This window comes from Camponotus vicinus, unplaced genomic scaffold (genome assembly GCF_025532165.1).
Source record: "Camponotus vicinus isolate PSW18456_S1 unplaced genomic scaffold, iyCamVici1.0 SCAF_3, whole genome shotgun sequence".
NCBI classification, from domain to species: domain Eukaryota; kingdom Metazoa; phylum Arthropoda; class Insecta; order Hymenoptera; family Formicidae; genus Camponotus; species Camponotus vicinus.
Window position 1 is genome coordinate 24,310,718 of NW_028141967.1, and position 18,206 is coordinate 24,328,923.

Consider the following 18,206-nt stretch of genomic DNA (forward strand, 5'->3'; position numbering starts at 1 on the left):
ATAGAAAGTTTCTAGACTCAAAAAATTATTATCCCGCAGCCAATCAATGTGCTTAAAAAATTTGTCATACGACAAATGTAATATTAGCCTTGAGCTGATATTACATTTGTCATACGTCAAATTTTTCAAACATATTGATTGGCTGCGGGATAGAAAGTTTCTAAAGACTCAAAAAATTACTATCCCGCAGCCAATCAATGTGCTTAAAATAATATTAGCCTTGAGCTGATATTACACTTGTCATACGTCAAATTTTTCAAACATATTGATTGGCTGCGGGATAGAAAGTTTCTAAAGACTCAAAAAATTATTATCCCGCAGCCAATGAATATGTTTAAAAAATTTGTCGCACGACAAATGTAATATCGACCTAAAGCCGTAATCACACTACGGGTTGCGGGCTCGGTTGCAGTTGAAATTGACCAATCAGAACAAAGCAATTTGTCGGCCGGCTACTCTCATTGGTCAATTCCAACCAAGTCTACAACCCGTAGTGTAATTACGGTTTAAAAAATGTTTTGTCCAACTGTTCTGATTGGCTATCGGTTAGAGAGGGTCTCTAGAATTGTCAAAGTTTCTTCCAACACCGGCCAATCGGTACGTCCGCATCGTACAGGCTCGTACGACAAGTGCAAACGTATGACACGCAGGCTCCGATATTTTCCCTGAGACTGCGGTAACTTTCAGCCGTCCCGTCTCATTTCACTTTGCGTTACCGGTAAGAGTAGTCACGGATATCTCTCGAGTAATGGAGCGATAATTCGTTCCACGATAATTTAATTAGATCTCGTGCTCTCGAAATACGTTGCTCGTTCCTCGTAACCGACGTTGTACTGTTTCAGGCAAATCACCGTTAAACTGGCTACGTAATACGCGTTTATTACTTGGCCGGATTTCTTTATTACGGTAGAGTAAGTAGCAAATTTCTCAGAAATTCTCCCGTGTGCTGTACCCTGGTGCGTCCTCGCCTCGTGTCGAGGAAAACGCGCGCCTTCCTCCTCCCGTAACGTCGCCTTCGCTCGCCGATTCTCCTTCCGCTTTCTTCGTCCCTTCGTGTCGCAGGACCGTCCTTTCTCGTCCAGTCGCGATGTGCAGATGTTGGGCCCCGACGTGAGAGAGGTTAGCGATCTCGTGACGTGTCAAGTTAACACTCCATTCCATATGGTGGTGGTCGCTGTCTCGGCTACTGGTCATTGACATGCTTCCTGCGCTTAACACCTCGCACTTGCTCGAGTCTCGGTTAATATCGTCCTCATCCGGCTGGAAAATTCGCTAGCTTTAAGGAAAGCCTTAGAAGTCCTTTACTTATTGACGGAAGGCCAATCGAATGGTCGTAAAGTCAAGATTGCTCCGAAAGAGCACGCATATTGTAGCGAGTTTAGATGCAAAAAAAATACATACATATGCATACGTATGTATATGATGTTGCGAAAGCCTCAATTACCGATTCGAATCGGTTTCCGTGGAAATATTCGAGCGATTATTCGGTTTCTATGTTCGAGAAAAAAAATTTATCTTCGATATGAAAATTTTTTTTCCATCTTTCTCTCCCTTCCCCCTCCCCCCTCCACTCCTTTCCTGTTTTGCCGCAATGATAATTTATCTTTCCATTCGTCGTGATATTAAGACTTTTAACAAACTATCGTGAAAATTCACGATAATGATATATTGAAATCCTTTTACATTTTATGTAAAATCTTTCCTCATATTATTATAATTCCATTCTTTGTACAATGCAACATTTTTTCTCACATGTTTCTTAAAAATTAAAAATTCCTGTGCATGTGTATATATTATATATGGTATATATATAAAAATGCACATATGGATATGTGTATATATATATATATTTTTTTCTTTTATTATATTCTAATAAATATGAGTTTTATTACATTTACATATACGTTATATACTTTATAGTATATCCATATTTATCATCATATATTCATCATATATTCATCATATATTATCATCATTTAATTATAAGAATGTCTAATAAAATGAAATACTCTTATTTGTATTGTAGTGCTACTGTAAGGACTTGGCACGAAACAGGACAACCCCAAAATGCAGCAGCAGTCAGTAATGGAAGAGGGAACGGCCTACGAGCCACCTACTTATGATGAAACATTCCCTGTCCTTCCCGAATCATCTAGTTCCAACTCTGGACAGTTAAACATATTTTCTATAAACAACAGTTTACAGCTTGGACGTATAACTATTACACAGGTAGAAATTTGTAAATTTTATACATTTTTCTTGCTACTTAGTAATCTTTCTTTTAATTAAATAAGCATGAAAGATATATAAATTTGTTAGAAGAGAGATATTAAAATTTATAACATGTATTTGTAAAATATTTAATCTCTGGATGATAAAATCATATGAGCATTATTAAGCAGCAAAGTCTTGCTTTAAAAATAATTTGTAAAGATATTTTTTTTTATAAAGGTTGAGGTAGAATTTTATCTTGCATTTTATTTTTGCAAGAATTGAAACACTTGTGCAAATTATTGTAACTTGATGATTAAGATAATAAGACTTGTTTACTGGCTGAAAATAATACTATATCTCTGTACATATAGACAATTTTTGGCAAGCTACTACAGAGGCTCTTTATACATATAGATTGAAAGTCACTGTAACTAGTTAAAAAACTAAAAAAATCTATATAATTATTCAATTTTATATTTTAACATCTTTTTGCATACATTATAATTCTGAAAACTGATTTTTTTACATTATAACTTTTTTTCCTGGAAATTTAAATATTGAAATATCTTTAAAATTCTTTAATGTTATATTTATTTTCTTGATTAATTTTATATATATATATATTTTTTTTTTATATATAGATGTTCCGTGTACCAGGGGAAGAGCGCAAGTTTGATCATAGTGATAAATTTGGCGAACGTGAATCTATCCGTACATGTAAAACCATCATGAAAGAAACAAATACTATTATTGAAATTGCATCATCTAAGGATCAGTCTCTAACGTTTCTTATAACTGGAAAGCAAAATCAGGTTCTGGAAGCCAAACGACGCATTTTAACAACATTTCAAACTCAGGTATAATATTACTTTAATGTCATTGTATTGATGTACTTTGTTCTTTATAGATATACTCAATAAATTTATATCGCAACTTCTAATCAATTTTTATAGGCAAGTAAGCAAATTAGTATTCCTAAGGATCATCATCGTTGGATTCTTGGAAAGCAAGGACAGAGATTAAAAGATCTGGAACAGAAAACTGCTACAAAAATTAATGTTCCTGGTGTGCAAGATCAATCAGATATAATAACAATTACAGGAACAAAGGAAGGCATTGAAAAGGCTGAACATGAAATTAGAGTTATCTCTGATGAACAGGTAATTCTAAAAATAATGATAAAAATAATTGCAAATATATATATATATATATCTTATATATACAATATATTGATATTATATCAATATTCAACCATTTTATTATAAATGTTGCAGTCTAGAAAAGCTTTCGAAAGAATAACTGTGCCAAAAATATATCATCCATTCATATATGGTGCGCATAATGAAAATCTCAATGCTATGATGGCAGAAACTGGTGCTCGTATCAATATCCCTCCTGCATCGGTACAGCAGGATGAAATAACCATAGCTGGCGAAAAGGAAGGAGTTTTAGCTGCAAAGCAAAAGATTGAAAGTATCTACAAAGACATGGTATGTTGGAAAAAATATTTTGTGCAATATGTTGTAATATATACCCTGTAATATACATAATTTATAAATAATATAGGAAAAAAGATGTACTACAGTATCTGTAGAAGTTCCCAAATCTCAACACAAATATGTAATTGGACCTCGTGGCAGTACCATAGCAGAGATATTACAAACAACTGGAGTAAGTGTAGAGATGCCTGCGCCTGACTCGGCCACTGGCACTATAACCCTTAGAGGACCCCAAGAGAAACTTGGTCAAGGTAAGAAATCTAAAAATTGGATACATTAAATATTGTTAATTAAATTTTTTTATAAATAATATATGTGTTTATAATGTATTCCATATATGTTTGTACTTGTAGCACTTAACAAGGTGTATGAAAAGGCAAACAGTGTCCGTACTGCTGTGGTGGAAGCTCCAGTTTGGATACATAAATACATCATTGGACGCAAGGGTGTAAATATCAAGAAAATTACTCAAGAAATGCCGAAAGTAAATGTAGAGTTTACAGGAAAGGAGGATAAAATTAAGATAGAAGGTCCACCTGAAGAAGTAGAGAAAGCGCAAAATGAGCTACAGCTCATGGCCAATGATCTTATTGCTAAACTCACTTTCACAGAACTGAATGTTGACCCAAGATTTTACAAACATATCATTGGGAAAAATGGTTGCAATGGTAAGTCGATTTTAATTATTTTGCAATATTTAGTATCTACAATTACCTACATCATCTTTGTCTAAAATATAAAAGAAAATATTCAAGATTTTTATTTACATTAAAATACTTATATTACTTACATTAGAATATTTGTAATATTTACATTACAAATTTCCTTCTTTTTTTTTTACCAGTGAACCGTGTTAAAGAAGGAACAGGTGTTGTGATTAGTATCTCTGAAAATGATGGCAGTAATGTTATTCGTATTGAAGGTAATCTTGCTGGTGTATTAAAAGCTCAAACAGTATGTATCCATTATTAGCAAACAACAGTTATCATTAAATAGATGAAAACATTAACATTTGTTTTATAAATAATTTAGGAACTTGTAGAAATGGTGAAAAAGCTAGAGAATGAGAAAGAAAAAGATGTGATTATAGATCACAGATATTATCGTAACATAATTGGCAACAAAGGAGATAATATCAAAGAAATTAGAGATAAATTCAATCAAGTACAAATTACTATACCTGGGCCAGGTAAACAATATTTATTATGTGTGTGTACATGTGTCTGATTTCATTGTTTCATTTATTTTGTTATAATGAAACATTTGCACCATTTTAATATGATAAAAATATTTTCTGAGTTAAAATCAAATTTTTTTTCTTTCCCAGCTGAAAAAGGAGATATAGTAAAGATTAGAGGACCGAAAGAAGATGTTGACAAGTGCCATAAACACCTGATGAAACTAGTGAAAGAATTAAATGAAAGCAATCATGTATTGGAAGTACCTATTTTTAAACAGTTTCACAAGTTTGTCATCGGAAAAGGCGGCGTTAATATCCGCAAGGTTTCGTATCAGATTGTTTTATCAGATTGTTTATAATTCGCTTGTTATCCTTGTATATCTATATCTATGGATTATATGATACAGATCAGGGAAGAGACGCAAACAAAAATCGATTTACCTGCTGAAGGCGAAAAGAGCGATGTTATAACTATTACTGGAAAGAAAGAAAATGTGGAGAAAGCTAAGGAGATGATACAAAAGATTCAAAATGAATTGGTAAATGTCTATGTTTTATTATATACTGTATGGATATAAAATATGTATCCATATAACGAGAAAATACATATAAAATATTATTTATTATGCTAGGCTAACATTGTTACCGAGGAGATCACTATTCCACCAAAGTTTTACAATTCTCTCATCGGTACTGGAGGTAAATTAATACATTCTATTATGGAAGATTGCGGAGGCGTCACAATCAAATTCCCTACAGCAGAAAGTAAAAGCGATAAGGTAAAAGAAAAAAGAAGAGCTTGTACAATATCATTTTTTGATTGATTAAAGTTTTTACTGATAGATTTGATAAATATATGCACAGGTCAGTATCAGAGGTCCAAAGGACGATGTGGAGAAAGCGAAAGCGCAACTCTTGGAATTAAGCAACGAGAAACAATTATCCAGTTTTTCGACTGAAGTGCGTGCCAAAGTTCAACATCATAAATTCCTCATTGGAAAGAATGGTGCCAACATCAAGAAGGTAAATTACATGAAGACAAAATTGTAGCATTCTATTTCATTGATAGCATCTAAAAAATAAATAAATATCTGTGTAATCCTTTTCTTTATAGATAAGAGAATCCACAGGCGCACGAATTATATTCCCGACGGACGAAGATCAAGATAAAGAAGTGATTACAATTATGGGCAAGAAGGAAGCAGTCGAGAAAGCTAAAGCCGAATTGGAAACTACAATCAAGGAAATTGTATGTGGGGATTGTTACTTTTGAGTAATCTATATATATGAATGATAGATGTAATTATCTCTAAAAATCTTCTTAATGCATTTCCACAGGACAACATTATCGAGGGTGAAATTCGTATCGATCCTAAGCACCATAGACATTTCGTAGCGCGAAGAGGCGGCGTTTTACACCGAATCGCTGACGAATGTGGCGGCGTGCAAATATCTTTTCCACGAGCAGGCGTCGACAGCGATCGCGTTATCCTGAAAGGCTCACATGAATGTATAGAAGCGGCGAAACAACGTATGCGTGAAATCGTCCAAGATTTGGTAAGTACGTTACGGACGAATCGTTGTACGCGCAATCGCATTGTATACTTATCGCTTTGTCCTCCTGATCGTCTAGGAATCTATGGTAACAGTGGAATGTGTAATACCACAAAAGCATCATCGCACGGTGATGGGTGCCAAAGGTCGCAAGGTGCAAAATATAACATCTGAGTACGACGTGCAAATTAAATTCCCTGATCGCGATGTTTATGGTTAATATCAATTTTCTTATCATTTATGCATATTCTTATCATTTATGCAATTTTCCTTGAATGTACAAAGATATTGATTATTTGCAAATATTATCATTCTAGAAGAGCAAAAAATACCGGAACAGATTAACGGTGAAAACGGAGAAGCCGGAGAGATTGTTCTACCTTGCGATATAATTCGCATTACCGGGCAACCGGGGAACGTTGCTGCTGCCAAGCAAGCTTTACTTGATCTCGTACCTATTACAATCCAAGTTAGTTTATATTCTCGTGAACCGAATTATTTTGTACATTTATAAAAACAGTTTCAAGTAAACTTGTTTTTTTTTTTTCTTTCACACTTAGGTAGACGTACCGTTCGATTTTCATCGCTCGATAATTGGACAAAAAGGTAAAGACGTGCGAGAACTAATGAATACCTATGATGTACACATTATGCTCTCCCCGGCAGAGGAAAAACTTGATTATATCAAGGTAAATTGTTTCATTCGATTTGCGAGATATAGACGTTTATTTCATTCGCATGTATTTATTCCTCATTTATTTCTTAGATCTCTGGAACGCCGTCATGTGTTCTAAGGGCCAAGGAAGCTATTCTTGAAAAATGCGAGACGTTGAAAGCTGAACGAGAAGACCGAGCATTAAAATCCTTTGAATTGAAGGTGAGTTTTTGATATAACAAATGTTTCAATATCTAAAGTTTAATTTTGAAAGAGAAATAGTATCTGATCAAGTTTAAGAAGAGAAATTAACATCAAACTTTTTTATATGAAGTATATTACATGCATATCATTCAATATATAGCTCGAAGTCGATCCGGAATATCATCCAAAAATAATTGGTCGAAAAGGAGCGGTGATCAGTAAAATACGTAGTGACCATGATGTTCAAATTAATTTCCCGCGCAAGGGTGATCCCGAGGAGCACATTATCACGATAACTGGATACGAAAAGAATGCGTATAGTGCTCGGGACGATATTATGAAGATTGTCAACGAATTGGTGAGTTTTAGCTCTCTTACATCGGAAGCATTTAATTACAAAAATGTTGTACCTAACAACGTTCACTATATACTTGTGCATTGCAACTTATTTTTTTCTCTTGTATCATTTTAGAACGGTTTAACTAAAGAGGAGGTACAGATAAATGCTGCCGTGCACTCGCGTTTGATTGGTGCGAAAGGTAGAAACATCCGTAAAATCATGGATGAATATAAAGTCGATATAAAATTCCCGAGAAAAACCGACGCCGATCCTAATATCGTGACGATCGTGGGTGCCGAAGAGAATGTAGCCGATGCGAGGGAGCGTTTGCTAAATCTAGAGGAAGAATACGTAAGTATATAGCGTGCTCACTACGTGAAAATTATTCATTAAGTAGAAGCGAATCTGTAATTGTAAATAAAAAAAAAATCGTTATGACAGATGCAAGATGTAATAGAGAACGAATATCGTGAGAGTCTGCGTTCGCCTCAACGTGACGACATCAATGCCGGCGGCAACGAAAACGATACCGGCTTCATCGTGAAGGGTGGACCGTGGGAGCAGCAACAGCAACAGCAGCAGCCTCAAAGCGCGCCCAACACAGATAGCGTAGAAGACTTTCCGCAGTTTGCCGGTTATTCCCACGTGCCCGTCGCGACCCCAGACGGTCCCTGGGGAATTAAGCGTTAAAAAAACATATAGAATCTAAAAAATCCTTTCATTCAAACAAAAAAGACAAAAAAAAAAGATAAACAATGGGTGGAACGTGTAAGTTAATGATGTAAGGTAACTTTCCTCTGACAAACAATATATAAAACACATTACATTTAATCATATGCATGTACACACACACAAACACAGACACACATCATAACACGCATATGTGCACTTGTGTTGGGTGGTTCCCTGTTCCATTACTGACGTTGCTGCATACGACCTGGCCATTCTATTGGACTCTGACACTGGTTTACTACACAACGCGTTCGACGATGATGTTTATATTTACAATTCATAATACCGATGTTCTATATATCTGTAACTGTAATGCATATTGTCCTGATCTTACCACTCGTTCTAATCGGACGATATAGCACACATTGTGTGTATGATTTAATCTGGCTTGTATTTCTAATGATATGCTTTCCAGATACAGATATGTTGTACTTAAGACTGTGGCTTCGTGGGAAATGATCGGATCGGCATTCTACAGAAAAGAGACCAAGCCCGCAAAAATTGCAAAGTACAACCAATTATGTTCCGCAACAATGTCCTTCATTTTAAAATACAAATTGACCGTAAACTCTCTGTGTATAGTTTGTATTCTATGATAAAGGACAAATATTTTTTGCATGCGCCAGTCTCTTTCTGCAGAATTTAGCCAATTTATATTCGTGTATATTATATTACTTTCACAGATACATAATCTTTGTATTGCGTGTAGACTGCAGAAAGTCGTATACGTTTTTCGTTGGACTTAGCATAATAATTTGTTAATTTATTTATATTTTTTTGTACATATATATCGCGCATTTTCTCGTTATTCTGTGCCACTTGAATCAAGTGGCTTCTAAACTACATCACACAATTGTTAAAATTTATATCGTAAAATCTTTGTGAATCAAAAAGGGAAAAAACGTGTTAGGGGGCTTTCAAAGGAAAAACTTATTCCTTATAGCAACTCGCGCAATTTTTTATCATATTACTACAAACTCTATTCACATCTCTAAGAGTTTGGACGTGACATAAACGAAAACTCTGTCGATGCATTGAGTACATTCTCTCATTAATGATATAGATAATGCCCAAATAATAGATTTATACAATCGGGGATTAAAACACCGATGTAATTTTCGTGAGTGAATTTTCTGATGCTCTATAGAGACAGGGAAATGTATTTTATGCCATTTGTTATGCGTTTTGCAACTTCTCAGTATAAGTAGAGAGATCATTTTCTTGTATCTTTAGCATCGCAATGCAAACTAAAACTTATGCTATTTTTTGCCTTACAAGCAATCACATAATATTACATATTGAAGGAACACGGTATTTAGAAGGCCTTGATCTCTCCCGTGCGCGCCGCTCAAAACTTATTGAGACACATTATACAGCGAAATTGGCACCGTTGCAGAGAATGGTCAAATTTTGAATGTTACGAATAGCGAACGATACACGAATTCCTTTCGATAGCCGGCTTTATTTATTTGTTCTACATTCTACCGTTTGATGTGCAAGTCCTTTGCATTCTACTATTTATGAGGCCAACTAGCTAAGAAAAGGATATTCAGTTCAAGTGCCTTGTCTATTTTCTTCAAGACAGCTCATTTCAATTGTTGGAGGAATGTGAATATTAGATTATACATATAAATATATAAATGCAATATACATATACATATATATATATATATATATATATATATATATATATATATATATATATATTGCATTTATCTGGGATATCTGTAAATCACTGGAAGATACTCTCGAAATAGATACATACTCAGAATTGTGTATATATATTCAGGAAATTTATTCTTTCTTTGCAAAAATCTCAGAATATATTTATATTATTTATCACAATCTTTGCAATTTTAATATTGCATATAATCAAGTTTCATAAATTAAAATCTTTTCATAGATCATTTTACATTTCTAAAATTTTACTTGTAAAAAGTTTTTCAATAGTTTACAATTTTGAAGCTATTGATGATATTTTTATTGTCTCGACAATAATTTAATCTTCGATATTTTTTACTAAATTATTCCAGATTGGTTAATCTGTCTCTAAAGTATCATCCAGTGATTCTGGGACAGCCTGTATATATACACATCACATGTAAACACATATATATGGATACTGATAATAATTATTCTATATAATATGTAATAGAAGAGAAAGAGAAGTAATAGGTACCACGGGTACAATGATACACTACTATTATGAATGAAATAATAGGATTATCATGTATACAGAAATTCACTTATATTTTTTAGATTTACAGTAATTTTTATAAATCTACTTGGTACAGCGACCTATGTGTCATCTCCAATGCATGGTAAATATAAGAAAAGAAGCCAGAATTAGTAAAAATTTTAATATACTTAATTTTGGCTAAGATTTGATAGATGCTGTGCATGAATCTAATTTTCTAATGAGTTATGATATAAAAATATTGTAATTATATATATGAAACAATATTCTCTGTACACTTAAGTAAATAATGTTATAACACATGAATTCTCTATTGTAACAATATATTCTACATTGATCCATTGATCCATTTCTTATACGTATCTATATCTACTATATTTTCCTGTTTCTTTATGATCTTTATGACATCTAAAATTGCATATATATATATTTGCAATTTTATATGCATACATACACACACATATTATACACCATATTGTATGAAATACATTATAATATAAAAAGTGTTTATATAAATGTAAACATTTAAAAAAATATTTGATAAATATTTAATATTATCATCACAATATATTTCACACAATATAGTATGTAATGTATTCTGCATTATATAAATATTTGTATAAGTTGTCTTTAATATAGATATATTAGAACACTATGACAACTCATTAACAAAAGTTCTATTTTCAATACTACGTAATTGTTTTATAAATCCATCATTAGGCCTAATGCAACTTCTCGCTTCTTTTACTTTGCTGTAAGCTTCATCATATGATAATTTTATATGAATCATCAAATAAGCGATAACAATAGCAGGAGAGCGAGAGACACCAGCGTTGCAATGCACAAGGATATTTTCTTTACGAGTCGCGTGTATAATATCGACGCACCTTTTTAGCAACGGTATTATATTCGATTCTGGCAAGTCTAACAAGTCACAGGTATGATACTGAATATCGTCGAATCTCTCAGAAATGTTAACGCCTATGCTTAAAATATGTCGTATTTCGTATTTTTTTAATATATCTTTGCAAACTGCTGGATCTTGAGAGCTAAGATACAAACCTGGTATTATATAGGCGACACGCAAGTCGGGTCTTTCGTCTACTACAAACGGTAAACTTTTCTCCAATTCCTTAATTTGACCATGTTCAATCTCGTACTTGTTACCAAGCGGATCTGTTATCACTGTTTTACACGATTTTAACGATAATTTCTTTTTTGCGATAAGATCTTGTAAATCCATTGAAAGATTTTTTAATAATAATTTACATTTCATATATACTTGCATTAGAAATAATGTTAAATATAATATATTTTAAGATAATTCTTGTTTCCCTACTATCGTTCGTCATACAAATAAAATATTTTTCAATTATTGCAGTATTCTAATAGTGTGAAACAATTATTTTCTTTTTTTATTTTTCCAACTGCAGTTTTTCTTTTTGTTCTTCTAATATAGTACAATGTCTTAATTGATCTGGATCATATTCTACATTCAATAGATGTAAGCCATGTGGTGGTGCACATGTAGCACGAGAATCCCAGTTATAATGAGAAGGAACTTGTAACATCACAATGATATCTTTCTCCGTTATTTTCCCTAATCCTAATGCAAATAAAGCGCCGACCATACGTCTGATCTGCAAAGAGTAATTACAACCTTTCGCAAATGTATTTATGAATAATATATATAATGTGTCTTAAAGTAAAATATATTTGAATAAAATTACTTGATTATATAAGAAAGATCTTGCACTACATATAAAGTTCCAGTATGTAAAATTTTTGGACAGTGGATCAAATGGCATTAAAGGCTGTGTCTCTTCCAAAGTGAAAGAATGTAAGGAACGTACATATCGAATATTATGCTGTCCTTCATTTTTCGCGCTAAATGTAGTAAAGTCTTTTATTCCCATAAACAATTCTGTACCACGTTTCGTTCTATCTATATCAAAATTGTATGCTCTGAAAAACATATGTTATTATAACAGTGTGTTTAGTTTTATTTTTTCTCATCTAACAAACCTCAAATGAAAAGTATGTATCCCTTCCACAAGGGGTACCCGATGCTCCTCAGCTACTTTAGGTATCATAAATCTATACATATAAGTTCGAGATTTTACACAATATCTTGCGTGAAAATCCTTTGTAACAGGTATACACTCCAGCAATCTATAAAAAGAATTTTTATAAATATGTTAAAACATAATGAAATTTAAGAATCTCTAAAATTTGTTAGTTATACCTGATGTCATGACCACACTTGGTAAAATAACGATTAACATATTGTTTTATTCTTGATGTATCATATATTTGACCATATTTGTTTTCAAGTTCCACATGCCCTGTGTTGCATAAAGCATGAACTCCAGCATCTGTTCTATGAAAATTTTTAGAGTTTGATAAGAGATAAATACAAACACTAAATAGAAATATAATAATAATAATTAAATCAATTAGTCATATTCAGCTTTGTCAAAGAAAAAGTACTTCTTCTAGGAAAATAGTTTATGCACAATGAAACTGTGCGTGTACTTATAATCTTCAATATACAAATCATTAACAAATAATTATATTATTGTGATTATTAAATATTGCAAATTACAGAGACTATTATAAAAAATTGTAAACAAAGGTAACATAAAATTACCTGCTGGAAAGAATTATAGACGGTCTGATTAGACTCTTTGGCAAGATGGTTAATAAAGCAGTTTCCAAAGCACCTTGAATAGAATCTGTGTCCCGTACAAAATCGGCGCCAACTTGTTTCTGCAAACCCCTTTACGAAAATATTATCACGTTACATTTCCACGATAAAAAAAAACATGAAACTGCTACAAATATATAAAAATTTCACGCAAACGCCCGTGCGTTTATGTTATGCTTGTTGCATACGATTAAATCAAATATGAGTGCTTTATGTTGTACCTGTATTGTGTACCAATGTACGAAAATTTAAGCAAATATCGTACCATAATTGCCTTTTTACAAAAACGAGAGCAATAATGTCTTATCGCATAGTAATTACGATGACAATAAATCTTATAATTCTAGCAACAATCATTCAACAAGTCCACAACCTTGCCTTGCAATGATACGTCAAGTAGATTTGAATTTCTGTTCCTTATGAGATATTTCCCTTTGAGAATTTTATTGCGCGATATTGCTTCAATATTCATCAATATTATAAATCATTGTTCCTATTTACAAATTTAAAGATTTTTAACAGAATTCAAATCTCATCAGCTCGATCGCCATGTGTGTTTATATAAAAAGTACAGCACTTTTTTCCATTTAATTTTACTTACCTATTCTCTCTCTCTCTCTCTTTCTTAAAATGTCAAACACATATTTTATGTTTTTAAATACAGAAGAGTATAAATGTAAAATGTGTTGATTATTGAAAATAAATTAAAGAAATTTTAGACATTGAATAAAAATAGAGAGGTTGGAACATCTGTTATTATAACCTCTTTTCTTTAACCTTGTTAGTTGACTGGAGCGCATGCGCGAAAAATCCGACCCGGAAGTACCATATACCGGAATCGTAACACTAGTTTCGCCATCTAACTTTCTTCCACATTCCTTTTCTCTCGGTCCTTCTAAGCTATTCTATACTTGCTTACTCGATTGTCGTGATTGTGTTGTCGTCGGTTGTCGTTTCGTGTCATTTTCAGGCTCCTAAAATTATCATTAGATTTAAATGGATATAAATCATATTGTGCGAATGTGTGAAATGTCTTGTGAAATATGTAAAAATAAAGTCAATATTTCTCTATTTATTTTCACCTGATACATAAGACATTCCAATAAATAAACGTTGCTGAAAGCATATCAAAGAAAGAAAGAGAGAGAGAGAGAGAGAGAAATAGAAGGAGAGGAAGAGAAAGTATCTCATCATTTTTTCTTGTGTGAAATAAGGTGAACAAAGGCTGTCAGAGAAATAATGGCATCGCAAGATCTCCACTTGGCATATGACATGCATGAAAAACTCAATTGTTTAGGCGTAACGGAAAATGCAATTAATCTAGAAAAGGTATTTGTTATGGAGCAATTTTAATCGTGCATGTAGTTGTATTGTATAAATGTGTCAGACTTATAAATTTGTCCTTAAATCGATATTCCTTTAAATAAATTGGAGAAACTGGAAAAGAAAGTTATCGCTAAGTATATGGACTATTTTCGCACTGATATCCTTTCTCATCAGTTTCAGTAAGATTTTTGTATATCTATATATCTTTTATAACATTCAAAATAAAATAATGATAACAAATCATTACTTTGCCATTAAAAGAAATTTTTTCTTAAATTATAAAATCTTTACTGTTAAAGTACAATGATATAAGCATATATAGGCATATAGATGTACATAATTTATACAAAAAATAAATATAAAAAATTATAATATAACAAATATTGTGAGAAAGTGCTACTGTATACATTTACCCTAAAAACTGTTAAGAGGTCAAGAATATATAATTAATATAATGTATGAAAGTAAACACACACATGTTCTAGAACTAATATTTTTTGTATACATTGTGTATTGAAAAAGAATACTTGTTTTCAGGAGAATACCATTTATATACAAACATTGGTCGACAAGGCACTAGAATTTATCGATCCTACCCCTAATATTCATACATTATTTGTACAATTCAATACACGTTTCTTTTGGAGTGTTTTGTCTCCTGTTCAGGTTAAGTGGAGTAATAGAATGACAAGGTAAATATTTCTTTTTAAATATAAAATAGTATAGTTTGTATCAATATATTTATATATAAATGTTATTATGTTATTTATATGCAAAATATCTATAATTATATATAGAAATATATATATGTATTTATAGTTGTGCTGGAGTTTGCACTTTTCACTCGCGTAATAAAGAATGTATCATATCCCTCAGTGCACCTTTACTTAAACTTAGACCAAGGAAAGATCTTGTTGAAACTTTATTGGTAAACGTTTTAATACATACAAGTATTAATGTGTACAATTATAAAAACAATTTAGAAACTTTATATATTAATGGTATTTTATTGTATTAAATTGCAGCACGAGATGATTCATGCATACTTATTCTTAACAAATAATGATCGTGACAGAGATGGTCATGGACCAAATTTCTGCAAACATATGTACAGGATAAATAAAGAAGCAGGAACCAATATAACAGTGAGTTAATAATTTGGTCATCTTAATATTTATGATATATTATTAAAAACATGTGATTATTATTACAAAACATACATTAAATACAAATAATTCTCAAAACTATCTGCATTATAATTAAAATTATTTTAACTTTCAATAAAATAAGCTGACCAAATACATCAATAATTTCGTAAATTTAATAAGAAAAATAAAATTATCTTCCAGTGTAAAGTTTTTATACAAATATGTTCATAATATTAATATGTATAACAATTTAATATTATTTACTCAAAAATTTTGAGTAGATCATATCTAAAAAAATTATTAAAATGTGAATAAATTGGATTCAATTTGAAAAAATTCTAAAAAGCAAATATTTGGAAATATTGCATTTTTAGAAATAATAAAATTTGCATATTCATCATAATAATAATTAATATTTGTCAGATTCTATTATAAATTTTGTAAATAATATTTGTTAGATTCTAAATTTTTTTATATATTAATATAGTACTTTTATATCGAATTGCAGATTTATCACAATTTTCATGATGAAGTAAGATTGTACAAACAACATTGGTGGAAGTGTAATGGGCCTTGCCAACATAGGCCACCTTTTTTTGGTACAGTTCGACGCAGTATGAATCGTGCACCTGGCCCATCAGATTTCTGGTGGGACGAACATCAACGGAAATGCAATGGCGAGTTTATAAAGATAAAAGAGCCGAAAAACTTTAAATCCCATTCAAAGCAGAGTGATAAATCAAAATCGAAAGATCAGAAACCAAATAAAAGTATCACTGATTGGTTCACAAAGAATACTCCAGCAATAGATGCAACAGCTAAATCTACATCTTCAAAGGTCTCTCTTACTAATAATGACACTAAAATACTCACTCAAAGAAATAATGATAAGCCTAGTACTAGTAAAGATAATAATGGTACAAATTCGTTTCGTGCTATGAATGAGAAAAATACCCAAGATTTGTCATTAGGAATGAAAAAATTGGGTGGCTCTAGTAATAATGTACATGGCTGGGGTACTAGCGGCCCGAGTGGAACAGTAGAAAAGGATAACGCAAAGAGCGTTTTTAAAAACCCCACATTTTCATGTTCCGGTGTTTTGGGAGGTAGTAACAGTGGTCAAAGTAATCTGTTGACTAAATTTATGCATGTAAATGATGATGAAAATCACCGACGTGAATCAACTAGAAGAAATTCATCAGAATCGATCGCGAGACAAGAGAGATCTGTTAATAATTCAGTCTTAAATCTAAGTCAACCAAGAAATAATTCTGTACCTTGTCCTACGTGTAATGTACCTATGACTTTAGAAAACATATATAGACACGTAGATACATGCCTAATAAATGATAATACATTGATTGATGAAATTAATAACAATATCAATAACAACAATAATAACGAAGAATTAATGTTGCCTATTCGAACGTTTTCTACATCAACGGTAGAACAAAGTATCGATACAAATACCATTTCTAATAAGCGTTTAAGATTAAATAATCCAGACGAGATAGCTGAATATGTCAACTGTCCTGTTTGTAACAAAAGACTGCCATCTACAGATATTAACCAACATCTTGATGAATGCTTGTTGGAAGCAGATACAGTTCGTAAAGCTGCCATTCCCTCTACTTCTCGTGCATCATATGATGATAGTATAATTAGTATAAATAGTTTCTCTAGTTCTGATCTAGATGATTCTGTAGTCATCGAAAATCATTCCATAGTTAATGAAATTCCAAAAGCACAATCTTATGCTAGTACTAGTACTATTAAGAGCGATGCAGCAGATTCCGAACACAAATGTTTGGTATGCAATATACAGCTCCTACCTGAGACATCATTAAATGAACATCTTGAAGAATGTATTGGAAGTCTTTTTAATGACGACACAATGATAATAGATGACGATAATGATCAGAACAATGATGATATGCTTGTTGTAGAAAATAATTCTGTGGAGAGTAGATATCCTTGTCCAGTATGTATGCAGATAATACCAGAAAATCTTATGAACCAGCATCTAGATATGTGCCTTAAAAATGAATAAGTGATCTTACCAACAAAAAGAACTATTTTTTTGGAGCCAATAACACATTTTTTTCATCTTGATATGTAGCTAAATAAACTATCTTAATAAATATCTTTTTTTCATTTTTTACACATATCGCAATTTTTTATATAAAAACGAATATAATAAAAACTATAGATAAATTGTGTGAAAGAATATTGAAAAATTAAATATACAATTTAAATATATATGAATAAGTAATCTTACAAAAAAAAAATAATATGCTATTTTGGGACAAAGAGAGAGAAAACATTTTTTCATTCTTATGCATATATATATATATATATATATATATATATATATATATATATATATATATAATTTTAAAAAATTTTCACATATATTTTAATTTATATACTTATTAAAAATTATTAAATAA

The 18,206-nt window shown here is 31.7% G+C and overlaps 4 protein-coding genes across 6 annotated transcripts; 2 read left to right on the forward strand and 2 right to left on the reverse strand.

Annotated features, from left to right (window-relative positions):
• The first annotated feature begins 671 nt into the window (after positions 1-671).
• Dp1 (satellite-binding protein 1 Dp1) lies at positions 672-10,920 on the forward strand. Its single transcript, XM_083095064.1, has 23 exons — positions 672-718; positions 843-911; positions 2,027-2,229; positions 2,856-3,071; positions 3,168-3,374; positions 3,489-3,704; positions 3,781-3,964; positions 4,067-4,381; positions 4,558-4,667; positions 4,746-4,902; positions 5,041-5,216; positions 5,301-5,432; positions 5,526-5,672; positions 5,758-5,916; positions 6,008-6,142; positions 6,232-6,450; positions 6,527-6,662; positions 6,765-6,916; positions 7,008-7,136; positions 7,214-7,324; positions 7,467-7,664; positions 7,779-7,997; positions 8,088-10,920. Exons 3-23 carry the CDS (start codon positions 2,068-2,070, stop codon positions 8,334-8,336), a joined length of 3,729 nt encoding a protein of 1,242 aa, XP_082951190.1. The 5' UTR covers positions 672-718; positions 843-911; positions 2,027-2,067; the 3' UTR covers positions 8,337-10,920.
• On the reverse strand, positions 10,610-11,868 carry LOC145969178 (dual specificity protein phosphatase 19). Its single transcript, XM_083095070.1, has one exon. The coding sequence runs from the start codon at positions 11,861-11,863 to the stop codon at positions 11,228-11,230; it is 636 nt and encodes a 211-aa protein (XP_082951196.1). The 5' UTR covers positions 11,864-11,868; the 3' UTR covers positions 10,610-11,227.
• On the reverse strand, positions 11,814-14,255 carry LOC145969177 (tRNA pseudouridine synthase-like 1). Of its 3 annotated transcripts, none has more exons than XM_083095066.1 (7): positions 13,884-14,253; positions 13,656-13,775; positions 13,226-13,344; positions 12,821-12,955; positions 12,601-12,747; positions 12,306-12,540; positions 11,814-12,215 (listed from the first exon to the last, which is right to left on the reverse strand). In XM_083095066.1, exons 2-7 carry the CDS (start codon positions 13,752-13,754, stop codon positions 11,991-11,993), a joined length of 960 nt encoding a protein of 319 aa, XP_082951192.1. In that variant the 5' UTR covers positions 13,755-13,775; positions 13,884-14,253; the 3' UTR covers positions 11,814-11,990. The 3 variants fall into 3 exon arrangements, with proteins under 3 accessions (XP_082951192.1, XP_082951193.1, XP_082951194.1); XM_083095068.1 differs by having other exon boundaries at positions 11,959-12,235; positions 13,884-14,255; XM_083095067.1 differs by lacking the exon at positions 13,884-14,253 and having other exon boundaries at positions 13,226-13,354; positions 13,504-13,801.
• On the forward strand, positions 14,125-17,917 carry Mh (DNA-dependent metalloprotease SPRTN). The gene is made up of 5 exons (XM_083095065.1): positions 14,125-14,611; positions 15,146-15,300; positions 15,428-15,536; positions 15,634-15,753; positions 16,265-17,917. The coding sequence occupies exons 1-5, from the start codon at positions 14,522-14,524 to the stop codon at positions 17,804-17,806; spliced, it is 2,016 nt and encodes a 671-aa protein (XP_082951191.1). The 5' UTR covers positions 14,125-14,521; the 3' UTR covers positions 17,807-17,917.
• The last annotated feature ends 289 nt before the right edge of the window (positions 17,918-18,206 follow it).